Below are 27,614 nucleotides of genomic sequence, written 5' to 3'. Positions count from 1 at the left end.
AAACATAACATTTTGAGAAGCCTTCTTGTAAAATGGGATTGTTTTCCAAGGATCTAATACAACTCGTTTTAATTATGCCAGCAAACATGGTCAAGTAATAAATCTTATTAATACCCTTGACAACTAAATATAGAATATAATATTATTCTTCATAAACACAAGGAAGGGCAATTGTATGGTTTTCACAATTCCTGCCACTATGAATTCTCATAGGAGCATTTTTTTGTTACAGCCTTTTAGATAAATATGTTTGGCTTCCTGAAGAACACTATACCAGTGCAATAATGAGTAAATGGTAAGTGAATTCTGCACTGTAACAGTTTTCTAGGCTGCAAGTAACCATTGTTATTAGTATCATCTCCTGCAAAGTGTAAAGTACTGAATTATACTTTTCACATCAATTCTAACAGCTTTTGGCTGACTTATTGCCCATACATTTTAGATAGCTGCTTTATATCTGGAGCAAAAAACTATTATGTAGTAACAACTTTATTTTAACACACAGGGTGTGTATGTGATGGTAAGGGAGGGGCAGTACCGAGAAGAGGCAGGAACGAAGATTTGAAGATATGCTTCAGAGGTCCAGAATGTGGGGAGCCCGGAAAAATTAATAATTACAATTTGGAATGCAATTTGGTGGTTTTTTAAAATTTTAGTTTATTGTTTTTCATAAGATTATGATGCGGATATGTTGATTGGGTTTTTTTATTGGAAAATCAATAAAAATGATTTTTTTTAAAAAAGGGGGGAGGAGTAGTACCTCTTGTGGGGGAGGCTCCTAGAAGCTGTCAGCATGCAACAGCAGCCACCCCCCGGGAACGGCTTTGACTGGCTGGCTAAACCAAGTGAGGATAGCCGATGGGTCTCAAACCCCTGCATGTAAAAACAGGCTCTGGCGGAATGAGCCATTAAGACCAATAGTGGGTCCAATGGTTCAAGAAGGTGGTTTCTGTACATGCTATAGATGGAAGTGATGCGGATGCCGATCGTCAACCTGGGAAAGTAGCCCATCTAGGAAAAGGAATACTCTGATCCTAAACCTCCACTGCCTTGTGGGATATCTTTGGAAGAAGAAAAGTCTAAGGAGTGGACCCTACACAAAGCCGGAGTGGAGTCCCTTGTACATCTCTTTCCAGCAACTACTGCAGCCAAACTGGTGCCAAACCTATTACTCTGCTTTCCTTGGAACCACATCAGTAAGGCCTTGTCATCCGTGCAGCCCAGGAGCTCCATACACAATGCCCAGGCTTCCGCCCCGGGGAGGTCAGTCAAGTGCTGTTATTACAGCAGTTTTGACTTCATCCCTGGCGGCGCACTCCATTGCCTCTCAAGGCAGGTACATGCCAACAATTTTAACACACCCGGTCATATTAGGAACTCCTCAGCCCAGTATCATTTCTACTCTTTGTTCACATAGGGAAACAGAACTACCAGTTTTGCCCATGCAGCCATACAACTTCTCAACAGGTTCCCCCTATCGAGCCTTGCAAGCTCTTAATAGCTTTGTTCCAGGTAAAACTTTACCTTTGGGGGTGACTGCTGTGGTTTGTTAGCGTGTGATGAATGCTGCTGTCGCAACGCCCGTGGAATAAATTCAGGAGCCAGTGGATTCAATACATAGGTTTTCTTTAACTCCAAAGCTTCCAGCTGAGCCTTGATCTGATCAAATGTGATACCATGAAGACTTTCATTTTCATGACAAAGGGCAATAAACCTTTCCCAAAATTTCCTAAAGAAACCAAAAGAAAAAGAATACCTAAGTTGCTTGTTTGCTACATACAAATTTTACAAATTAAGCCTTGAACCCAGTACTCTGCTACGCTTCCATCAGTCACTTTGAATCCAGTATTATTTGATTATGAGACAACCTAGTATTGCATGCTTCTAAAATAATAAACATCAGCATTCAACCATTAGGAAGGTTTACTGACAGCGTTTCTTAAAACATATTATGTCACAGAAGACTTAGTGCCAGAACTCCTATAAGGTTTTTGCCTTTGCTAGTAGACACTTCAGAAATTGCACACTTGTACTAGGACTGTAACAATTGAAACATGTTCCTTATCTTAAAAGAAACAAGTGCCAAACAGACCCATCTAAGCTGTTTTTAGCATTTAAAAAAATCTAATGAATATATGGACATATTTCATTTTTATAGCTATTACAACAGATTTGTGCCTCACTTTCAGTGTAGCCCTAGCCATGTATACTCAGAATTAAGCGCTACTGAACTCAATAGGGTTTACTCCCAAGTAAGTGGCAACAACAAAAAAAGTCATTTCCTTTATAATCCTGTTTAACTTAATGAAAAGTATGCCTGAATCCTCCAGCAGTACTTTTCAACAGGATGTTATCTACAACTGACAGAAAGAAAAGAGAGGCATGCTAAAAACATTTTTTTGTGTGTGTGATGGAGAAATAATCTAAAACTGAGGTTCACTTAAATATATATGCTTTTTAAAATATGCAACCCATCTAAATGACATTATTTGAATAGAATCTGTTTATGATAGATGGACAAAGTAGGTAAACATAAAGCTTCTATTTCATGATGCCATTGTGCAAATGTATTTGGTATGAAATGAAAGCACATTCCCAGTTTTCACCCTACAATGAAGATCTCATGCAAGGAAAGAGGGATTACTGAATTCTCTTCCATTTGTGTTTTCCCAGTAAATTCTCACTGACCACAGTTTATCCCTTCAATGGAGGCCGCAGTTTTCTAATGGTGATAATTTAAATTTCTGCCACAAACAAACCCTTAGGCTATTGTATAAAAGATTTAAAAATGTAAATATATATATTAAGAAACTGTATCTGCAAGCATATTTTTGCTTCCATGAGACCAAGAAAAAGATCTATGGTTCCCCTCGCTCTCGCATACAAATCTCCCATACTCTATCGCTCGTGTTCTCCCCTCACAAAGGAGAAACAGCTGCTGATTAACCCAGTCCTGCTCCTGATTCTTACTCGAATGCCACACCTCTGAAACAGTAAGCTGAGATATGCATGAGCCTTTTTCTCACACATGGAGCCCTGCATCTCATACAAGGGAGAAGCTACAAGACTCCAAATGTGAGCAAATGCCTCATGTGCATCTCAAGATACAATCTTCTGAACTGGGCCATTCAGTTCGGGAGGGAAGGGGAGAGAATGAGGAGGTAGAAAGGTACAGATTAATCTTTTCAAATGTTGTGCACATACCCCTGCCTATGATTTGTTAGTTTGTGAAACTGTTACTAAAGAGTAAACCCCTGTTACTTTCTCCCGGCGTGCTCCTGTCCCTAAGAGAAGAGAGATGAACCTGCAAGCCATTACTTCGTATGCAGGCTCCATCCTAGGCACTGGACTTCATCCTTTTGGGGACAAAACAGCACCATATAGCTTCCTGGTTGCCATGAATGAACAGAACCAAAAGTCTTTCAGTTGCTCTGATGTCATTCCGGCCCTTTTGTTTCTGTTCTGGCTTATGGAAATCAGAAAGTAAAAAGATGGGGTTTAACTCAGTCTAGCTCTCCAGATTATAAACTAGGGTGTAGCGTTACAAAGGTCTGTCCCTTTGCTTTTTAGGCCAGATTGGGAAATTATAGTTATTAAGCTTTGGAACAAGGCAGGTTCAAACTATTTTACCTCCTTCTGAAGTCTGAAGCTGTACAGTTCAGGAAAGAGCTTCATGATGTGTATTATCTATAATGTGTATAGATCAGCTCTGCCTTTCACTTACTGCTGCTAATTAATTTATCAGCAAAATGCTGCTGACTTAGATCTCATTGCCAGGAATCTATGCACAGGATTAGGCCCAGATTGCGCTGTTGGAGCATATACACTTGTAGAATATATGGCAATCCCTTAGGTATTAATGATAGGCCCTAAACTACAGGCCAGGAGAGACAGAGGGTCAAGGATGCTGCTTTCTCTAAGCCTCAAAATATCTGAGTAGGTTTGGAAAGTCAGCAAAAACCAGCCTAGTGGGGAACAGCACACATATCAGCATGGCAATGGATTTATTTTCTAACTACAGGCCAACTGTCCATTGCCAAATACACAGTAAAGTTTTCATCGGTCCTATTCACTGTTTGTTCACAGCCCACATTTGGTGTACCTGCATCTTCCAATGGAACACAGAGCAATAGGGTCTCCCACCACAGCTACTAGGGACTGCGCTCTTGTTATGGCTGTGTTGAGAAGTTTGTAATTGGACAAAAAACCATAATCCAAGTCTTCAGTTGAATCTTCCAATAAATGCTCCTTCCGTTTTATTGGTGTTTGCTTGTGTTTGCATGTGTGCCGTGTTCGTACCGTGCTGAGAAACAACACTCGAAACTGCTTTCCTGAAGAAGAGGGAAAAGTCTGAGATAATTTTAGCCAATTTCTTTGCTGGACATACAACCATGTAATTCTGGCAATTGGATGATTAGTGCTCAACTAAAAAGCTTTGTACTAAAAAAAAAAGAAGAAGAAGAGTTTAAACGATTTGAAAATGCATTAGAAATAGCCAGAATCGTTTACAGGTCAAAGTCTTCATCTTTTACTCTAGCAGTAATTATGCTTGATCTTTTTTGGCTTTATACCCTTTATGTTTCACCAGTAACATCTATTAAATGTGTGTGACATTAAGTTCACAGATCTTTTTTTTAGAAAGAAAAAAAAATCTCCATTATTAATCTTAGCCATTAAACCCCTCTAAGTTGGTAAAAGATGGGCAGTTAACAGTGATAATTTGGCTGCGGTCGTTAATTTCTACTGCCCCATCAATTAATCTTCACAATAATTAGTTAGTCTGTGAAACTGCAAAGGAATATACTAATTTAGAGTTCAACCATAGGACTCCATATAGGAATACAGAGCTATGTCTGTGAATCCATTTTCAGGAAAAGGCTAAAACCATTATGAAGCTGGAGCCCAAGAAATAACAGGGGTTGCTAATCTGTGGCCCTCCAAATGTTGCTGAACTATATAATCCCCCTCACCTACAGCCACCATGGCCAATAGTCAGAGGAAGTGATAACTGGGTGGCCACATGCCAGTCACCCTGTTCTAGTATATTTTTTATTTATAAAAATATTTATAAGCCACCCACTCATAAAATACCATGTCAATGCACAACAATATTTGCAGAATATGATGCATGCATGGAGAATCAGACATGTAGAGGCTTCCAAATTTTCTTCTTTTAGCAGAGGAACAATCTACACATTAAATGGGAATCCGTGTACGTGTTTGTATGTGCCCTTGTAGGGGAAAATAGAAAAGCCCTCTACAGATAGGACTGGGGATCATGTCCCATGCAGTTACACAAAAAAATGAGTTACTGATTTGGTATTCAGCGACAGGGAACTATCTGGCAATAAATTGTAATCCCTGCTTAACACTGACACCATACAGCAGTTACAACTTGCAGACCATGTTGGAATAGTATTTCCTATATATTTAGCTATGCGTTAACTGTAACTACGATCTAAATTACATAAATTCTTTTATTATCGCCAGGTACAAACATGAAGTAAAAGCTGCTTTATGTTCAACAGCTATTAGAGTTGCAACTTAAATAAAACATCAGATAAAGTAATGTAAGCTGCTGACAACTTTGAGGTCATTTCAGATTTTCTGCCAAGTTCACAGATCCTTAGATATACAGGTGCTACTTACCCTGAACATTTAGCACTCTTTCAACACTGACATCAGACAATCTTTTTTTCCGAAGCTCTGCCCGAATTCTGAACACTTGATCAGCATATGGTGTTACAACACCTATGCTGCCGTCATCCAGTTTCCCCCAGGCTACAGGCCACTTTCTCCTCAGTTCTTCGACACGTTCTACAACTTCAAACACCTTGAAGGGGAGGAGGGGAAATCATGCTAAGCACTGGCTTTTTCTGGTCTGGTATAAATAATTTGGGTAAAATCTAATACTGTACTTCAAAAGAGGTTTTAACAGAAGCATATATATTTTCATGATCCTCCCCCATGATCTTAACACGATAGTTTGTAGGTGTCTCACCACAATGATGGATACTGTATCCATAATTGCTTTACATAAGCTATTAGAAGGGCTCATGAAATTAGTAAGGAACCTAAGCTACTTAAAGCTAACAGTCACTTGTTGAATTAGATAATGCTAATGCCTGTTTATGGATTTTTCATTTTTCACTACAGATTTGTTTTCTTCATACAGTACTTTGAAATGTGAAATAGCACACACCAAACACTGCATATTAATGGGTCACAGGACACTGCAGGTGGCCTCTTTATGGGTCAATACAACTGTCTTTATTTCAAAATCACTGAAAGAACATTGCACAAAGCTGCACACATTTGTCACAGATTGTTTTTGTAACACGACACTACAGTATTGTGGCCTGTCAATCACATACCAACCTGTAAGTTGTCAAATTCTCACAGGTGCCTGCAAATGGGTGGGTTGAAGTAGCACTTGAGAAATCTGAGGAGGACAACAACTCGGAGGCACCAAGTACCAGTTGATCATTTTCCAGGTTGTCTCAGGTGCCACTCCACAACATGAGCCACACAAATCCTTATACAAACCCGTGAGAGTTGGTTAAACTGTAGACTCACATAGGTTTTATCCATTAGAGAGAACAGGCTGTGAAGTGGTTCCCAGTCAGAGTTAGATTATCTGAAGGCAGACTGGGCTCAACCTAGCTAAGGGGAAGGATGAGATTAAAGGAGAGGCTGGAGGTTTTATGGATAGGGTAAAAGAAAAGCAATCCTAGAAAGGATTTCTCTGTCCCATGGCACTGTGTAAGTACTGAGTTACCACAGTTATTAAACATCACTGTTAAAAGTGTCTGTTTCAAACAAAGTATTGTGCCTTATAAAGGTAACTGCTAAACTACAAACTCTTTTGAGTGAAAACAAAGTTTCTGGTTTGTTTGTTTTTAAGTGCCTTGACCTTACTTAGTTTATCTGGGTGTGGGTTGAGTGGTCACAGGTTCCCCTTCACTTATTTGTAACATCCTGCTACTGGGAAATAAAAACACTAAACCATGAACACTAAAAACCTCTGCTGTGGGAATACAGCAAGGATTTCACCAATGACACACAATAACCAAGAACAGTCTGAATTTCCTGTCTTCAGCCGCAAGAGGGCAACATTACCAATCCATGGCATGTATTCATCTACCTCTGGATAATAATTTGTAGGTCCTAGCTATATAAAACTAATAGAGGCTAAGATCTACAAATATCCCATGCCTCTTCAAGCAAATGCTACAACTTGAGGTGGCCAAATGAAAAAGCCAAACAGCCAAAAAACACTCATGCACTAGCATGCAAAAGGCCAATTGGCACTTCCTTATGATACGACTGTCATCACCTCATCATGGGTTGAAATTCAGAACAGTGTGTGACTTGAGGGTCATGTGAAAAGGTCCTTGCTTTTAGGGACAAGTCATACTAATTTTCAAGCAAGCACACTCTATTTTTTGGGTCTTAGACTAAGACAAAGAACAAGTCATTCTTTACAAAAAAAAAACACTTTCTGGAACAGATTAAGTGGAGCGAAAATTATGATTATCGAGAAAGCAATTAAAGGTGAAACCAAAGTGCTACCTCTGCATTGTTGTAAAAAGCAGTGCTGTTTTTTTCTTGTACATCTTCTCCTCGTGCCGTGAAGAAAGTCAGCGGGTAGAAATCCTTGTGCGCTGGCTGCTTTCCACTTGCCATCAATTTGCCCTCATAGAAAAGTTCAGATGTGTAACTGCAACGAAGTAAAACGCAAAGTAAAACATGGAAGCTATGTGCTGCTTTAAAAACTCAACACCAAACGAATGAATGAATGAATGAATGAATGGATGGATGAATAAATAAATAAATAAATAAATAAATAAATAAATAAATAGAAGAAGGTTTACAATGAAAAACGGCTCCTTCCCAAGAACAGTATGGGGATGGCAAAAGAGGAGGAAGAAATGACATATAGGCCGTTGTGCACTTCTATGCCTCTCCCACAGAAAGACTGAATGAGGATGAAGAGCAGGCAGCCAAAGCTTCTTTCCCAGTTTGCACTCCTTTTTCCCTGTCCCTGTGGAAAGAGAACTCTGTTCCTTCATTCTCCTGCCCCAGGAAGCAGGGTGTTGTTGCTAGGTAGCAACCAACCCATTTTACAGAAACAGAAGTAAAGCATACAGTGTCACAGAAAGGGAACATCCTCATGTGTCTAAATTTCCTTTTCCCGCCGTGGAAGATAAACGCAAAAACAAGAAGGTGGGGTTTCTGTAAAACTTGTTCCTGATCAGGGCTGCGGAGTGCCAACTTTTAAAAATAATAATTGGACAGATTAATTTAACTTCAGTGGTGTTTCTACATATAAATTAGGATGAACAATCTATTCCTATCCAGTGAGAATGAGTCTACTGTCTATGATACAATATTCAAACGTATTTTGAACACAGAGCACCTAAGACGAGAGTCTGATATATTACAAAGGGCAAGAGACAAAAGACACTGATAACTAAATTTGTATTAAAGGGTATTTAAAATGTACACATTAATAAGGCATGATGTTTAAGATAAGAAAAAGCGAATATGATGGGTGATATGGAACACATGTGCATCTTTTTAGCTTTTAAGCACACTATGAATCTTGTGCAGAATTCTCTGGAGCTTTCCAGATTCTTTATGGCATTGCAACATCAAAATTAATTAATTATCATATGAACCGTTATGATTGCTGAGAGCTTTGACCTCCCCCCACACACAACGCACTCATTTAAAGACATTTATAATTGAACTGCCGAAGCATTTCTCTGCTCATATTTTTAACTGAGAAATAAATGTCTTTATCAATAAGGCCGTTAGAATTCACATAAATGGTGAAAGCAACTGATTTACAGCCAGTAGCAGCCAGTGGAGCAGCACAGGTGCTGCTCACCTGCCTTTCGAATTCTGAGCATGGAAAAGAGAGGGAGCCAAGCACAGGGGATGAAGCGTGTTTTGGGTGTGGGGTATGGATAGCCCAATGGTACCCTTCTGCCACCACATCCAGACCAAACTTCACTCTGCATGCTCCCCCCCCCCCAAGAACCAATGGTGATGCTTGGTGTTTGGAATGCCCATGAGTATTGTCACACCACCTGTGCCACCCCACCAACTGCAACTCTTTTCTGTGTCACCCTATGCATTGCTACTCATTGAACTTAACAAGGTTTACTTTGCGGTGGGCATAGGACCACAGCCTCTTGTGCAGGCGTCAGCAAACTTTTTCAGCAGGGGGCCGGTCCACTGTCCCTCAGACCTTGTGGGGGGGGCTATATTTTGAAGGGGGGGGAATGAACGAATTCCTATGCACCACAAATAACCCGGAGATGCATTTTAAATAAAAGCACACATTCTACTTATGTAAAAACACCAGGCAGGCCCCACAAATAACCCAGATGAATTTTAAATAAAAGGACACATTCTACTCAAGTAAAAACATGCTGATTCCCGGACCATCCACAGGCCAGATTGAGAAGGCGATTGGGCAGGGTCTGGCCCCCGAGCCTTAGTTTGCCTACCCATGCTCTTGTGTCTTCATTTTATCCACGGAACAAGTGGAGCCCAAATAGTGGATTATAAACATAGTCTCACTGATGCTTACACTCTCACTTTCTCACTTTCACTTGTGAGTTGGATACACTCCAAACTGATTTGTCCAAAATCAACACATAAGTAATATAAAACAAGACCACATACGAGCCATTTTTTAAAAAAAATTGAATAAATCTCTTCCACACATCAAATGATTATCTGCCAACCAAGTCTGAACTTTTTTGGAAGCTTAGTGCATTTGCTTTAGGTACATCAGCTAGACCGGTTTTTGTCAACTTTCTCAAAATTTGGCTGCAGCTTCGGTAGTACCAACCACAATTATGGAAGCCCTCATAAATCATTCTAAGCTTCACAAAATAATATTCTTATGTTCATTTTAACATAAAAACTAGTGTTTTATTATAATGGAAGTTCTAGAAGAGTGTTTTCAATTTGAGACTGCAATGGCAAAGGACTTTTTTAAAAAGTTTTCTATTAGACACTTGCATCAGCCACGCAAAAAGTGTGATACAGTGAAAAAGTTCACACCTACTTGATGATAGCTTCATGGGAGCGATAGTTCTCACACAGCAAGATCCTGCAAGGAAATTCTGCAGGGTAGTGTTCATAGAGACGGTCAAGTAGCGAGACGTGAAGATTTCTCTCTCTGGCAAACTCACTGTAGACAAAAGGACTAAGCTGCATCAGAGAAAGAACGAAAAGAAAATGTTATTTATGAGCTTTATAACTGAATGATCATGTCTGTGCACAACATGATCTCATGCTGTGTTGCAAAAGATCAGGGAAAAACTAACTGCAAATCCATAGAAATGGCATTAAGTGTCTTAAACTAAAGTGAAGAAACAACTAGGATGACACTTTATTCATAGCTTGCTCCCTGTACCCACAGGCAGCAAAATAACATGATTATCAACGTCTGCAGCTCTTGTAGCCCCAAAGCAAAGACCTGTCTCAGTCCAAATCTAAAAACCTGAGAACTGGGTGCCTTTATTTGGTTACTATATATATATTTCATGACAAGACAAGGCAGCCCAGTCCTAAAGCTACAAGAGGAACAAGCTGAGCACACACACACTCTTTTCCTTGTTAAAAACAGCAACTGATTTCCTCATTTCCTGTGGCCAAGAGAGAAGTACTGGATAGATGAGGACATGTTGGGGGCTCCTATTTATAATCTAGCAGCACACCAGAGAGGGAACACTCTCTCCCAGGTATGCCCCAAGGCTCAAGCCACAAAAGCCAGCCAGTAAAGCTGATTCATCCCACTGGGCCAACGCCAGTGTGTAGAAGGCCAAGCAGCCACTAGGATCATGCATCCACTAGCTTCCTGCCACAGAGAAGGTTCTCTACCATAGCCAACCTCACAACATGGCCCCATCCTATGCGACGGCATCGGGCTATTACCGTATTTTTCGCCCTATAGAACGCACTTTTCCCCTCCAAAAAGGAAGGGGAAATGTGTGTGCGTCCTATGGGGTGAATGCAGGCTTTCGCTGAAGCCTGGAGAGTGAGAGGGGTCAGTGCGCACTGACCCCTCTCGCTCTCCAGGCTTCAGGAAGCTATCCGCAAGCCTCGCGTGCCCGGCGGGAGGTCCCGCCAGGCGCGCAAGGCTTGGGGTGGCAGCCTGCAGCCCGAAGCAGGGGGCCAGCTGCGGAGCCCGCCCCCTGCTTCGGGCAGATGTCCATAAGCCTCGCGTGCCTGGCAGGAGGTCCCGCCGGGCGCGCGAGGCTTGGGGCAGCAGCCTGCAGCCCGAAGCAGGGGGCCAGCTGCGGAGCCCGCCCCCTGCTTCGGGCAGATGTCAGCAAGCCTCGCGCGCCCTGCAGGAGGTCCCACCGGGCGCGCAAGGCTTGGGGCGGCAGCCTGTTCTGGGGCTGGGGTCGGGGGAAGCTCAGGCTTCCCCCGCGCCAGCCCCCGCGCCTGGGGGGGAGATAAAAAATTTTTCCTTTCTTCTCCCCCCCCCCAAAAAACTAGGTGCGTCCTATGGGGCGGTGCGTCCTATGGGGCGAAAAATACGGTACTCTGACCCTTCTCTGTCTTTAATAATCATTTTCACCTTTCCAACTGCCCTCTTTTTCAGTTCCTATTCTGTTGCAATTTGTTATTCTACGTGTGATAAGACTGCTCTTATCCCTCATATGACTTTTATTGAAATTAAGCTAACCTTCTGCAGTTCTGCCAATTTTTTTTCCTTATAGTAGCTTAGCAATTCTGTCTCCCTCAAAGACCACACCATAGAATTTTATGCTTTTGTCCTTTTCACATGTGAGCTTTCGCATCTTCACATTATTTTTTTCATGTGGGATTTGTGCTCCATGCTTTCTTTCCTATTCATCTTTGCCTGGTGATTGCCTATTTGCCACTGTTTCTTCTCTTTTTATTATTCACATGCACTTAACATCTCTTCTTTCTTCATTTCCTACTCTCAGAGTCATTTTAACATTTATGTCAATTCCACTTCTAATATAGCTATTTAGCATTCTAGTGGGGCTACCTTTTGATTCATCACTAGTGATCATACTCTGAATCTTGTTCTGAGTTACCACTTCGTGCTTTTTTCTGTTGTTAAAAAAAGTGGTGCTAGTACTCATATATCAATAAATTGTAAAATCTGTTTCCCACACTCCCCTCTTCCCGTACTCCCTCCCCACTTCTTTACTAAACTTGTAACAAACTTATCATAATTTATTCGTAATTATTTAAGGTCCTCTTTTGAAACTGCAAAAAGGTCACAAGCAAAGTGTTCAATCACCATGAATGAGATACCTACGTACTAAACGAGGAGAGAAATATATTTATATTTAAGTGCACAAAATGCCTCAGCTCAGAGTTTTCCCTTTCCTAGTTCACACATCCTGACAGAGTAAATGGAGGGAAGTCAGCTAAGTTCTGATGATCCCCATTGTGGAGATCACACACACAACATGATGCTGTTGCTATCTAGCAACAAGGAACATTCCCAATTTTAGGGAAATAATATACAATGGCTTGTATACATGTGCATTCAATGCACACACCATACACAAGGCAGACCACAGACACAGATGCATTCCTCTCTCAAACACACAACACATATACAAAACCAAACATCTCTTTCTCCCCAAATGCATCTCTCTCACACAGACCACATGCATACTTCCTTCTTCCCCTTCTCTCTCTCTCTCAACTCTCTTTGTTCCTTGACATGACATTGCTGTAAAAAAAAGTTGTTGGTATGGAGTAACAGGGCGTGCCATGAGAAAAAAAGCCCTGGTTATACTGTACTGCTTATTTCCAAACGGCTTACTCTGCCTTTATTCACCAATTTTCTGTTTTTTAAAAATCTGTTCTCCTCCATTTCCCTTCTTTCGTTTTCTATTCTTTCCTTCCAGCCATCCAATTCTGCTGTTGCTATTGTTTCTTCCACCATTTATTTTCAATCTATTTGTCCTGCTAACCCGCAGCCATGATTTTGATCTTCTCCCTAACAAGCACAGGTGTATGCTTTCTTGTTTCATTCTCTGCTAAAGATCATTCTTTTCTCCTCTTTGATTTTCATGCTTGATTTCTGAAACCTTCCATTTACTTTCAGTTCACTTCTTCGGTCCACTCCTCTTCCTATTCTAGCGTCTCACCCCCTGTCAAGTGTTTTGTTTCCTTATCGGTGAAAAGCAAGCAATAAATATTGCTTCTTTTCGAGTCTGACACCTTATCAACTTAGATAATTTTTCTCATCCTGTCGCCTTTTTACAACAGAAAAACTTCAACCGTTGTCAACAGTTGATTTGTAAAGGCACGTATGTACAATTGAGAAGTCCTACTCCCCATCTCAAGAGCTCAGTGTTAGAGTATGACAAGTATTATTACATTTTAGTATACAGAGTTGCTAAGGCTGAAAGGAAGTTGCTTGCCTAAGGCCAACGAATAAATTGATGGCCAATGTAAGATTTAAAACTGAGACTTTAAGACTAATACTTTATTCTTTTTATTGCACCACACTACCTGTTGGGAGTGTTTGATGCAAGAGCTGCTTTGTAATCTGCAAATATACTTTGTTGGTAATTTTCATTTCCCTGAAGAAAAGATTTATATGAGGTGAGTTCAAGAATACACAGTCTTACTTGCATATGGTCTCCAGCCAAGACAATTCTTGTATTTTTACTTGCTAATGCTAGAGGCATGATAGTCTCGCACTCCATTGCCTGTGCAGCTTCATCTAACAGAATATGTGTAAAAAACCCTATAAAACAGAAACAGACAAAATGTTAAGCAGCAAGTGATAAAAATGGTGCTAATACTATCAAAACATTTAGATTCAGGACTGTGAACAGACTGAAACCTAATCAACACAATTGATGTATCTTATAAGATGGCTGATTTCGGCAAGTTATTCTCAGTAAACAGAAATCTCCTCCAAATCTATCCCACCAAAGTTGAGATCAAAGGTAAAGAGGTAGAATAATTTAGATCAGTGTTTCCCAAACTTGGGTCTCTTGCTGTTTTCAGGCTACAATTCCCATCATACCTGACCTCTGGTCTTGCTAGCTAAGGATGATGGGAGTTGTAGTCCAAAAACAGCTGGAGCCTCAAGTTTGGGAAACATTGCTTTAAACAATCAAGAAGAAGAGTTTGGATTTGATATCCCGCCTTTCACTCCCCTTCAGGAGTCTCAAAGCGGCTAACATTCTCCTTTCCCTTCCTCCCCCACAACAAACACTCTGTGAGGTGAGTGGGGCTCAGAGACTTCAGAGAAGTGTGACTGGCCCAAGGTCACCCAGCAGCTGCATGTGGAGGAGCGGGGAATCGAACCCAGTTCACCAGATTACGAGACTACCGCTCTTAACCACTACACCACACTGGCTCACCAGAGTGATCTTCTGGCAGAATTTTATGCATGAGGATTTCCTGGACCCTGTTAGAATATGTTTCTTATAATAAACTATTCATCCTTATCTATGGTAAAATCTGCTCATAATGTTATCTCTTCTTACAGAAACACCTTGCCCAACAAAGGGCTTTTCCAGAGTTTGGATTTGATATCTCGCCTTATCACTACTCGAAGGAGTCTCAAAGCGGCTAACATTCTCCTTTCCCTTCCTCCCCCACAACAAACACTCTGTGAGGTGAGTGGGGCTCAGAGACTTCAGAGAAGTGTGACTGGCCCAAGGTCACCCAGCAGCTGCATGTGGAGGAGCAGAGACGCGAACCCGGTTCACCAGATTATGAGTCTACCGCTCTTAACCACCACACCACACTTTCAGAGTACATTACATTTTCAGAGTAGAAGGAAAGTATCTTTCACCTGTGAAGGAAGTACAGTTGGCACTTACCTGAAGAGTAGTTTTCCATTGACAGCACAAGGTCATCAGGTTGGTTGGGCATTGGCTCTCGCTGAAGGCAGGAACTAACTGGATTATGAAAAATGCCTACTTCCCAAAAAGTTCATCCTGCCTTCAACCAAAATGTCGTGCCAATACTCAACCAACCTGGTAACCTTGCTCTGCCAATAAAAGAAAAGGTGGTTCAGGCATAATACATTCGTTTGTTTGTTTATTAGTTTTTGAGAAATCACACAACAGGGATGAGTACAATAGTATAAGTTTCTATCCATGTTTCAACACTTATGATTATCCAATGAGCTTTCATTAACTAAGACAGAAGAAAAAACTGTGGACTATTCTTTTTAACTGAAGCCTCATACATTTTTATCTCTTGTGAACAGTTGTATGCAAGTACTCACACTAGCTTTGCAAATAGTTAAACGGGCTTTATATTTGTATGTTTTGTCACATGCATATATGAAGTAATAAAAAGAGGTCCTTGCTCTCCATACCACTGAGTACAGGCAACTCCCAGTTTAGGCACATCCAAATTACGCACGATTGCACATACGCGCAATGCGCCAAACCCAGGAAGTAGCCCAAAATGTCACAGAAACATCACAAAAAGGGGCAGAGCGGGCTTATGCATGCTCCACCGATGCATGTGGGGGTCCGGAACAGAACCCCTGTGCAAAACAAGGATTGCCTGTACCCACACACAAAAACACTGGCTTTATACAGATAAGAGACACGGAACAGAATGGGCCCAGCATTAGTTTCCCACTTCCTCCAGTTTGCACAGAAAGTCACACAAACAAATACATGATTTTTAAATCACAAAGAAAGGAATACTAAAATACTTTTTCATGTACATTTCCTCACCAGGTTTAAGATCCAGCTGACATAAATATTGTGAAGTATTCAAAGTAACCACTACTACTCGTTGTTTAAGAACATCTTCTTTCTGGGGCATCTGAAAGGTGGAATGTGTGCTTGAAATCAAACAGTATTGATGCACAACTGGGTGAACAGTCTTTACCCAGCGATTTCTGAAATACACCCTGTAATAGAAGAAAATATCTTAATTTTTGCCCAAAAATTTGTTTTGGAGGAAACAAAGTAATTTTTTCAAGAGTAAAACAGCCATAACTTTCTTATTTTTTCACATGTGCCTGTGTGTGTGTGTGTGTGTGTGTGTGTGTGTGTGTGTAAAATCAGTTGAGTGCTTTGGTGTATCATGTCATACAACTGACTGTATACTAAAAAATGCTTCAACTCCATTCTTTCAGCATGCCGATACCACAATCCTCTAATAAATCTGTTTTTCAAATACAAATGTGTAATCCCTTTGGCTGTAATATATCAACATGTTTTGAAGTACTGTAAACAGAAAATAATTGGCTTGTTTACGTGACCTTAAAATAGTAACCTGCTACTCTTTAGCTTCAATCCAATTCCCACTTACCTGACAGTAAGATCCACTGAACTAATGAGTGTTATTTCTGAATGGACATGTGTATGATTGCAGTGTTCTACACTAAAATGCACAGCAATTTTTATTTGATTCCGTCAGAAGCAGTGTTGTCAGCCATCCCCTGTCTAGTTTCTCCTCATCTACTCCACCTTTTGCTCCTTCATTCACTTCTCCTTCTTCCATCCCTCAAGCCCACTTTACTTCCTCCACCTCCATTCACCTCCTCCTTCTGCTCCTTGGTTAGTTAGTTTACTCCTTTCTACACCTGATCTTCTGCTCATGTGCGCCTCCTCCCTCCTCACCTTCTCTTGCCACTTGTTTTTCTCACTTCCATCTATTTTTTCATTGACGGATGCACTCTATATACAGAATAACTAGGTCCAATAATGCCCACAGCCACCTTCAACTAAGATAACTGACATACTACAAGCCAGGGTATCTGATGATCACCCACAAAAGAGCAGGCAAATGTTCTTATAGGAGAGGTGATTAAACTGGACCCAGGAGAATCCAGAGAACCAGTAGGTTCAAGGACTAAAACTGGGGTGACCCGGATTCAAATCCTCACTCAACCAATGAGTGAATGGTGATCTTGGGACACACACTCTCTCCCAGTCTAAACCTACATTATAGACTTGTTAGGAAGATAAAGTAGATGGGAAAGAACCAGTATGCTACAGAGCTAAAGGGGAGATGGGATATAAATCTATAATCCTTCCAACATGGGATTACAAACATTCAAAAGCAGCTGTCACAGACTCTGTGGATCACTGATTAACAGGGACAACTGGCTGGATCTTCCAAATCCAGCAACTCCTGTGTGTTTCAAATTGAGGGGGAGCTTATTGGTCCTGAGATATGGTAAAGATGCTCTGGAGACATGGCGGGCCATGATGTGCAACAAAGGAGTCTATGATTCTCAACAAAGGGCCACACGACCATTAGACTTGGGTGCCTAGAAGCCTAAGTGATCAGAAAGAGTGATGGAGACCAGAACATTGAGCTAGGAGGCTTTTGGAGTTGACAGGGTGGAAGAGAAAGGAGGAACTGATCGTAACATGAGGTGGTTAGACAGATTGCAAAATGGATCTCTAGGTGTATCTCTATTAGAAAAAGCACAGTGTGGCACTAGCAGCGTACATGAAGTTTCACTGGACCGTTGGCCTATCTTGCCCAGTGCTGTTTCTTTCAAGTCTCTGGTATTTCTAGTTCTGCTATAGGAGATCACTTGAACTAGAAATGTCAGAAACGAACCTGTGACCACCTGCATACGGAAACATGTGCTCTCCCACGGAGCTCTGGACTCTCACAGAGAGCAGGCGTGCATCGAACAGCATGAATTTGCACAAACAAATGAGCCAAACCAAATGCTAAAGAGGAAATAAAAGAAAGAATCTCAAGAGTGACTAGCCAATGGGACTTCATGAAACTGCTCATCTAGCCTCCCAGTTCAGCTGAGTATGAACAAAACAGGTTTCCCCAGGGTTATCTTGAGGAATGTATGTAGATCAACATCTTGTTACAAAAATCCAATTCTTGGCGCATGTGCTCTGTTCAATCCCCATTCTTGATGCAGAGGGAGAAGACGCCAAGATTTCTTTTTTTAAAGGACTCCCCACCTATGGAGCAGTCAGAATGTCACTTTTCAGCTGTATTATCTAAACGTATCCAATTGTTTGATAAGGATCACTAAGTGGGATTCCTGCTCTTGGGAAGGGTTTAGATTTGAAGTCTCAAGACAGCTCTGCCCCCTCTACTTTCCTATGGAGTTGTAGAGGAAGATAGGCATTGTAATTCCAAGGTAGTGTCAAAGCAGGAGAGGAAAATGTGTGCCAGGAGCCATGGGCTGGTATTAAGGTAGCAACAGGACTAGAGCAATGTTGTCATTTCAGATGAAATTTTGTCTAATTTTATATACAAAGCATTTGCTTGCAGAAAGCTTCCTTCCATGACAGACTATTGCCCTGACTACATGCAGAGGTCAATCACATTTTAATAGCAGGATTTGCAGCCTAAATGAACTCTCGGCTTAAATTAAATCTAGTCTTAAGCAAATTTCTAGGTATTCCAGATACAAATATACACAAAGTCTTCCAAGGGGTCATTTTTGACTCCACGGGAAGGAATAAAATTATCTTGTGTGATTTTTCTTCTGCTCATTCTCCTAATATCTATGACAAGTTAATTTAATACACAAACGGCTTGATACTGAACTAATTTTGTATGATGTTAAAAAATATATTGCTTCTTTTCTCAGCCATTTGCTCGAAATGTTGCTCTGATTTTAAAAACACCATTAATCCCCAACCAAAATCCAATTAGTACCTAATTTTCTTTAAAATTACGCCTGAAAATTACACCTTAGTAGCTTTTTAGAAGACCATATCAAAATTTGTTCAGTTAGAAAAGCACATATATCCACATATGTAAAGCTTAAAAAAGGATGTCTTTTATCTTTAATGGACGAAACAAAAACATGTTGACTTTGCTCCAATTTGCATTTTAGTTACTGTATCAAAGTTAGGCAACATTGTTTTTAAATGCCAATAAACTTAAAAGCATTGAGGTTTTTCAAAACTATTTTGAATAGACACCTTTTCTTAAGATATTGTACAGATACGTAATAAGCCTTAAAAAAATACCTGAGAGGTCTCGCCTGGGGATTGCCTGCTTCTACATATGGATGTAAATAATCCTTTATGTAGAGATCAGCAGCACTATTAGAATGGGTGCAAATGAGAATCCTGCTGGAATAAATGGTGCAAATAAAAAAGCAATGAAGAAACAGAAAATCATTCAAAAGCAGTACAAAAAAAAATAGTGGCCATCTTCCTCACACATTTCTTTCAGTGAAATTAGTCTGCAAACTTTATGGCTCAATGATGCTTCTAACTAATTTCTGTGGGAAGATTTAAACTTTCAACATAGGGTTTTTTATAAAAAAAACATTGTACACAATCCTAATGTAGCTTTAAAATAAAGACAGCTATTAAATTCTACACAGTGCACAGCTTTCTAAATATACGGCAATGCATTTGTTCCAATTTTAATTCATTCTTCTAAGGGGAGACTACACTTTTTACTGTTGAGTTCTTTCCTGAATATATATATACATATATATACAAAACAATGATGGATGGGGGGTTTTTTTAAGCTGGATGGAGATTCTATACTATTAAACTTCCTCTTAAAGTTTGGCATTTGCATTCCAATTAAATATCTATATATCGGGCCACCTCACCTAGTATCCTGCTGTTGGAGTATGTGCTTGACTGCCTGAGCCAAAGTGAAGGTTTTGCCTGTCCCATAGGGACCGATGATAAGAACAGGAGGCAACTGTATTGAGAGTGGTGTTGTGATAGCCAGAACAGCCTCTTTCTGCTTTGCGTTGAGCCTAGGATCCAACTGCTCATCCCACTGTCTGTACAATAGAAAGCAGACATTTAGCATCGCCAAAGCATCGTGGTTTAGAAAGAAATGACTACTCAAAGACATGCCTGAAACAAAAATTACCGTATTTTTCGCTCTATAAGACACACATTTTCCCCTCCAAAAATTAAGGGGAAATGTGTGTGTGTGTTATGGAGAGAATAAAGGCTCCTTGGCTTCAGCGATAGCAACGCGAAGCCTCCGAAGTGCAGTGGGAGCGCTCCCGCTGCGCTCCAGAGGCTTTGGGTTCCTTTTGCTGAAGGGTAGGTGCCCCTTCAGCTAAGTGGGAGGAGAAATGGAAGGGGCTCCGTTTCTCCTGCCGCTTCGCTGAAGGGGCGCTGCGCAGAGAGGGGGAGAATTTTTTTCCTTGTTCTCCCCCTCTGAAACAAGGTGTGTCCTATGGTAGGGTGCGTCCTAGAGAGCGAAAAATACGGTAAATCAACCCCACATTATTATACTGTTTACACACTCTGCTAACATTCAGGATAAATGGCAAAGGTAAGCTGCTTCTGCCCATAAGAATGCAATTCATTACAACTGACTTTTGATATTAGAGAGAACAAAGAAAGTTTCCTGTTTCTAAGGTTTCTAGGATAAGTTTACTTTCCTGCTATATCACTTCATGTCCTGTTCCCGCACCCTACAGAAGGTAGGTATTTCTAGTGTAGATGCATGTCTGAGGCACCTGCTACAAAGAATGCAATATAATTTAAATATACCAGAGACCGGTATGAAACTGGTTACAGATAGAATCACAAAACAGAGAAACCAGTAGGAGAACACTTCAATCTCCCAGGACATTCTATACAAGATCTCAAAGTAGCTGTTTTACTACAAAGGAATTTCAGAAATAGACTGGAAAGAGAAGCTGCTGAATTGCAACTCATTACCAAACTTAAAACCATGGAGAGACCTGGTCTGAACAAAGACATTGGATTCTTATCTCATTATACATGACTAAGCCATTTCTCACCTTCCCACCCCTTGCCTTTTCCTGTAAGACCTATTGCAGTCGTTTAGAGTCGTCAACAGGCTCATCTCAGCTATCTGCCAATCTCCCATTCCCACCACCCTTCTGAGTAATACCCCTCCCCACCTTCTCACTATTTAGAAGGATCTGGCAACTTCTGTTTCAGTGTATCTGAAGAAGTGTGCATGCACACGAAAGCTCATACCAAGAACTAACTTAGTTGGTCTTTAAGGTGCTACTGGAAGGAATTTTTTTATTTCGGTATGAAACTGTTTGCATTTTTGTACCTGTTGGGGCTCCAAGGTATTGTGGGCGTCATGCCGACATCTGGAAAGAGAATGCTGTTGTCCTTGATCCTGTCCAAGGCATAATGCATTTCACAGAGGGGTAAGCGGTTTAACTGAAACTGAAGTTCAACCTACAGTACATACAAAATTAATAAATGAAAAGGTATGCCAGAAAACAGGCAACTGAAATAAATAGTTTTAGACTTGGGCTAAACAGAACTACTGCAATCACATATTCCAACAAATTCACAACACCTAATCCTACAGATTAGATCAAAACCTTTCCTAAATGCTTTTATGTAAACTTTAAAAAAATGGAAAGCCCAAGAGAAACATTTTTGTAATAGTAACACAATTTGTGGTTTTGGCTACTATCCTGTATACATAGTTGTACAAGTGGTTTTTTAAAAAAAAAAAAATAATAACTCAGACCGTGCATCGGTAAATGAAATACAGTGTTCTCATAGAAGAACTATAGCAAAGGTCAAAGGAGTGGAGAAATGGAGAAATGGGGGTGGAAAAGAAAAGAGTGGCAGAAAGTGAGAAAGAAAAGGGGTGGCCTCACCGACCTTTGTCTCTGGCCTCATCCCTGATGGATTACCTTTGAGCAATGTCCACCCCTGGGTCTACAAAAACATATACAGTGGTACCTCGGGTTAAGTACTTAAGTCGTTCCGGAGGTCCATTCTTAATCTGAAACTGTTCTTAACCTGAAGCAACACTTTAGCTAATGGGGCCTCCTGCTGCCGCCGCGCCGCCAGAGCACAATTTCTGTTCTCATCCTGAAGCAAAGTTCTTAACCTGAGGTAATATTTCTGGGTTATCGGAGTCTGTAACCTGAAGCGTCTGTAACCCGAGGTACCACTGTACTGACTACTGACAGAGTCAGAATATCCTTTTAAAAATAAAAAATACAAAGAACATGACACATAATACAGCATGGTCCACTGATAGCAAAACTGCAACATAAGCCATCATATACACAACTAACCCTCCAAGGAGGATAAGTCAGCAATAAGCTGTGGAAATGCTATGGAAAGGTTGGGAACAGGGTGAATTAACCATTCACGTTCAACACCACAGAAGTGATTTCTGGCTGAGCACTAGCTAAAATTTATTTTCTTCTCAATTACTGTATACTCATAGCAAATAACAAAGCCCCCCAAAATATTACTAGACTTCAGCAATGTTTCAGCACAGAGCACAGCATCTTAACCAGAACCTATGTCTGAAAATGAACAATAAAATTAGTTCAAACAATTGTCTTACTAACTAAGCAAATAATGACAGACATTTTCATTGAAAAAAATGGATTAATGCAGCTCAAAGCCTTGGGCAGGGAGTTAGTCATGAAAGCTAGAAATGTGCACAGCTTTAATTTAACATTTGTGCTTATGACCAAAAACAAAACAAAAAATCTTCCAAATCAAAGTGCTGAAAGAAAGGTTGATTCTTATGCAAACTCTACAATCTAAAATCTCTTTAATTACAGATTTCTTTTTTTTTTTTTTTTTTGCATTTTAAAATTTTATTGGTTTCCAACCAATTATACATTTTATCCATGTTACAACATTTTTATCCATTTTTGACTTCCTTCAGCGTTACTAACAATCATTCGTAGTTATCCTTTCTTACGCATTCCATTCTTACATATTGCCATTTTTCCTCCCTTCTTTCCATATTTCTAATAGACAATACTTATTGAATCTTTACAGTGCGTCTTTAAAACCCACTAGCGTTGTATTTACATCACAATTATTTTCCAGATAACCCACAAATTTTCCCCAGTCTTGTATAAACTTTTGGTCTTTAGTATGCCTAATTTTCCCTGTTAATCTGTCAAGTTCTACATATTCTGTCAATTTTTCTCTCCACTCTTCAACAGTCGGGACTTCCTCCTGCTTCCATCTCTGAGCTAACACAATTCTAGCAGCCGTTACCGCATACTGGAAGAGCTTACGATCTTTCCTTTCAATATCCTTTCTTACCATACCCAATAGGAAGCTTTCTGGCTTTTTTGCAAAGGTGTATCTCAGCATCTTTTTCATTTCGTTGTAGATCTCCTCCCAAAAACTTTTAATTTTTTTACATTCCCACCATTGGTGATAGAATGTCCCTTCTTTCTGTCTACACTTCCAACATTTGTTGTCTGCCTTGTACATCTTTGCCAGCTTCACTGGTGTCATGTACCACCTGTAAAGCATCTTCATCATGTTTTCTTTCAATAGGGTACACGCCGTAAATTTTATATTCACCTTCCATAACCTATCCCAGTCTTCCGATTGGATACTATATCCAAAGTCCCTCTCCCACTGAACCATCACTGATTTTACTTCTTCGTCCTTCGTATTCCACTCCAGCAGCATTTTATACATTTTTGACAGATTTTTATGTTCATTATTTATTATCTCTTTTTGGTATCTAGATTCTTTTTCCTCATAACCCCTTTCCTTCACCTCTTTTTTAAACATTTCATTAATCTGAAAATAGTGCAGCCAATCATATGTAAGGACTTTGACTTGGTCGTATGACTTTATTTTCCACTTTCCTCCATCATTGGTCACCATTTCTTCGTATCTTCCCCACTTTCCTCTCATATTGATTTTCTTTACGTCCATTATTTCTAGGGGGGATAACCAGTGGGGAGTTTTTGGTTCTAGTATATTTTTATATCTATCCCAGACCTCTATTAACGCACCTCTGAAGATATGATCACCAAACCCCTTATGAACCCTTTTTTTGTCGCACCATAGGTACGCGTGCCACCCGAATCTGTTATTATATCCTTCCAAATCTAAAAGTTCCTTATTTTCCAATTTCACCCACTCTTTTAACCAGCACAAACATGCCGCTTCATAATACAGTCTCATGTCTGGTAGGGAGAAGCCACCTCTTTCTTTAATTTCTGTCAGTAATTTAAATTTAATTCTAGGCTTCTTCCCTTCCCAGACATATCTTGATATCACCTTTTGCCAGTCTCTAAAATCTTTTTTTCCTTTTAATATCGGTATAGTTTGGAACAGGAATAACAGCTTAGGAAGCACCATCATCTTAACCATTGATATTCGTCCCCAGAATGATAGTTTCATTCTGGCCCACGTCTCCAATTCTTTTTTTATTCTATTCCAAACTGGGGTGTAGTTGTTTTGATATAGATCAATATTCTTTCCAGAAAGCCATATTCCCAAGTACTTAACCTTTCTAACTACCTCAATCCCTGTTCTTTGTTGTAATTGGTCAATCTTATCCTGATCCAGATTTTTAACGATCATTTTTGTTTTCCCTTTGTTCAGTTTAAATCCTGCTATATTGCCAAATTTCCCCATCTCGTCCAAAATCTCCTTTGTACTTTCTATCGGCTCTTCCACCATCAGGGCCACATCGTCTGCGTAAGCTTTGACTTTATATTCATTAGCACCTAATGTCACCCCTTTAATTTTTTTGTTTTGTCTTATTGCATTTAGTAAGGTTTCAAGAACCACTATAAACAACAATGGTGAAAGCGGGCACCCCTGTCTTGTTCCCTTGGCAATTTTAATATCTTCCGAAATAACACTGTTGACTATCAATCTTGCTTTTTGTTCTGTGTAGATTGCCCTTATGCCGTTCAGAAATTCCTGGCCCACCTCCATAACCTCTAAGTTTTTCATCATAAAATCCCAGACCACATTATCGAACGCTTTCTCCGCGTCTACAAAAATTAAACATGCTGGTTTATCGCATCTACTAGATAAGAATTCGATGATATTAACTATATTTCTTGTATTATCACTTATTTGTCTTCCCGGTAAAAAACCAGCTTGGTCTTTGTGTATGATTTTTGAAAGTATCTTTTTTATTCTTTTGGCTAAGACACCTGCAAAGATCTTATAGTCCGTATTTAACAAAGAAATGGGTCTGTAGTTCTTAATTTGAGTTGGGTCCGAGTCTTGTTTAGGAATTATTGAAATAAATGCCTCTTTCCATGTGTCTGGAATATCTCTTTCTTTTAATATGTTGTTCATTACTTCAATCAGCGGGGTTATCAACACATCTTTCATTTCTTTATAATAACTTGATGTAAACCCATCAGGGCCTGGTGCCTTCCCTCTTTTTAGTTCTTTTATCACTTCTTCTACCTCTTCTCTACATATTGGTGCATTTAATTGTTCTTTTTGATCTGTCGGGATCTTCTTCAACATCTTTCCTTCCAGATATCTTTCTATTTTTTCTTTGTTGTTCCTTTCACTTTTCCTGTATAGTTGTTTATAGTAATCCACAAAACCTTTTCTAATTTCTTTCGGGTCGGTAATTTCTTCTCCATTTAATTCAATTTTATTAATCAGTTTTTGTTCTTTTCTTCTTTTTACCTGCCAGGCAAGCCATTTTCCAGATTTATTTGCAAACTCGAAATTTTTTTGCCTTAACATTTTAATATTCCATTCGACCTCTTTATTTATTAACATAGCAAATTGGGTTTGTAGAGCCTTTATTTCCTGCTTTATCTTCTCATCATTAGGTTTTTTAATCAGCTTTTGTTCGTTGTCCATAATTTGTCTCAGAATCTCTCTTGTCTTTTTTTCTTTGTTCTTTCTTTTCCATGCATCTTGTTGAATACATAGGCCCCTCACCACTGCCTTACTTGCATCCCAGACAGTACTCAGTTTTGTCCCTTTATCTAAGTTATCCTGAAAATATTCTATCAGTTTTTTCTGTATTTTTTCAGCAAATTTTTGGTCGGCCCATAAGTTATCATTCAATCTCCATCTGAAAGTTCGCTCTTCCAGTCCTTTTAACTCCATCGTGATCGGGTTATGGTCCGAGATAACTTTAGCCTGTATTTCAATTTTTTGGATTCTCGGTATAAGTTCGCTCGAGACCCATATTTGGTCTATTCTTGACATTGATTGGTTTGGTTCCGAGTGATACGTAAATTGTTTCTCTAGAGGGTGCCTAAATCTCCACTTCCGGTGCGAGCGCGGCTCCCGTTGCAGGCGAGGGTTTTTTCCGGTGAGAAAGCCCTAGCTATTTTGGCCGAAAAGGGGGGTTCTTAGGGCGCAAAGACCCCCCGACAAACCTCTGGAGGGTGTCTAGAGGTCTAGGTTCCCGGCGGTATCAAAGCAGCTCGTCCGTTTTGCCAGGTAACCCCTGAAAGGAGGCGAAGAGAGCGACGGAACGAGCGGCGGACAATCGGGCAGCCATGGCGGCGGCTAACTAGCGAAGCCCCGAGCCTGCAGAGAATAGCGCTCCGCTCTCGACACGAAGAAAGCCGGATTTGCTGTTAAGAATTTTGAGAGTTGGTGATAAACAATAAGAAAGCTCCCGGCTAAAAAAAGAGAAGAATCCGAGTTCAGCGGCTTGTCTGACATCATTGAAAAAGACGCAGCACTTTTGGCAGAGCCGAAAGAGAAAGTAAGTTTCCGCTAGCGGTTACTGTTTCTGTTTCCTCCGAGACTTTTTGGACCTGAGTCTCACTAAGTTAAAAAGTAACTTTCGGTAAAGAAAGAGGAGAAAAGAAGAAATTAAAGGGGGAACAGAGAAGCTCTGTGAGTAAAAGAGACCCAGTAACAACTGTAATTGCGGATATAGGAGAACAGAGAGGACTATTGGTAACAACTCAGTGAAGAAGCTATTGAGTCAGAAAGAAACTCCGACGCCATATTAATTGGAGGATTAGAAGGACTCCCGGCGCCATCTATAAATTACTTTAAAACATCTTTGAATAAAAAAGGAACTAGTCGGAGGCCCCCTGGACTCCCCCCCTTGCTTAAAACTCTGGTTCAATCAGTGTAAACTGAATTTTAAAAAAAACAAACAGTGTGGATGTTTATTTAAAAGACTCTCTCTCCATAAGGTTGAAAAATCACTTTCTTGGTGATTTAGACTGGAAAAACTTCTCTCCTGGGTTTGGTTTAGTTTAAGCCAAACATAAATTTGAAAATTTGGTGGAGGGGACTTAGCCTCAACGGAACACTCAGGTGGCAACTACGAAGCCCGCCCCCCCCATATAATGAACTATAACTTCTGGGTTTAGCTCTAATACCAACTTAAAAATTATATTGGAAGACCTAAGCTGACCTTCTCCGCAATTCAGACATCGCTTTTTGGACTATTTAGTAGCATAAAGTACAGTTCTACCTGTCTAACGCCCTGGTGGGATTTAGCCCGAATAGGGGCAAGAAGAGTATCCGGACCACCTTGAACTGGATTAGCCCAGATAGGGGCAAGAAGAACGTGGACTAATAATTATCCCCTGACGGGAAAGTGACAATATTTAGGACATTGAAAGGAAATTGTGTTTTTGGTAATTTTGTTCTTTTTTCTGGCTATTCCTCCCCCCCTTACTTTATATAGGCGATACCCTCTGTTTTTGGGTGGTTAACCTAATCGTGTTTAAGTGTATTTAATAGTGACGTAAATACAAAACTATATAGTACATATACAGTATATATTGGACATTGAGATACAGAGGAACATGTCGCACACACAGATAATTACAGATTTCTTATTAATTGCTATACCCAATACTTCAATATACAGCAACCATACTCAAATTGTCAAAAAATAACAGTGAAAACTCTAGCCCATGTTTGAGATAGTGTATTAGGCGACTTCCAGAGGGATGT

The 27,614-nt window shown here is 40.2% G+C and overlaps 1 protein-coding gene across 6 annotated transcripts in view; it reads right to left on the bottom strand.

Annotated features, from left to right (window-relative positions):
* The window catches only part of HELZ (helicase with zinc finger), a 122,662-nt gene that overhangs the window by 35,069 nt on the left and 59,979 nt on the right, over positions 1-27,614 (bottom strand). For 3 of the 6 annotated variants that reach the window (XM_083489786.1, XM_083489789.1, XM_083489787.1), the window contains 10 exons: positions 21,010-21,140; positions 19,565-19,744; positions 18,966-19,067; positions 15,732-15,910; positions 13,650-13,768; positions 10,085-10,230; positions 7,573-7,720; positions 5,650-5,833; positions 4,103-4,331; positions 1,525-1,729 (listed from right to left, as the gene is read on the bottom strand). In XM_083489786.1, coding sequence (XP_083345912.1) covers positions 1,525-1,729; positions 4,103-4,331; positions 5,650-5,833; positions 7,573-7,720; positions 10,085-10,230; positions 13,650-13,768; positions 15,732-15,910; positions 18,966-19,067; positions 19,565-19,744; positions 21,010-21,140 — 1,623 coding nt within the window. Of the gene's footprint in view, positions 1-1,524; positions 1,730-4,102; positions 4,332-5,649; positions 5,834-7,572; positions 7,721-10,084; positions 10,231-13,649; positions 13,769-15,731; positions 15,911-18,965; positions 19,071-19,564; positions 19,745-21,009; positions 21,141-27,614 lie in introns of all 6 variants that reach the window. The other 3 variants (XM_083489784.1, XM_083489785.1, XM_083489788.1) reach the window with 1 other exon arrangement.

This window comes from Podarcis liolepis, assembly GCF_965112155.1.
Source record: "Podarcis liolepis genome assembly, chromosome: 2".
Taxonomy (NCBI): domain Eukaryota; kingdom Metazoa; phylum Chordata; class Lepidosauria; order Squamata; family Lacertidae; genus Podarcis; species Podarcis liolepis.
Note: the sequence above shows the minus strand (reverse complement) of the source record. Positions and strands in the feature narration are given on the sequence as shown.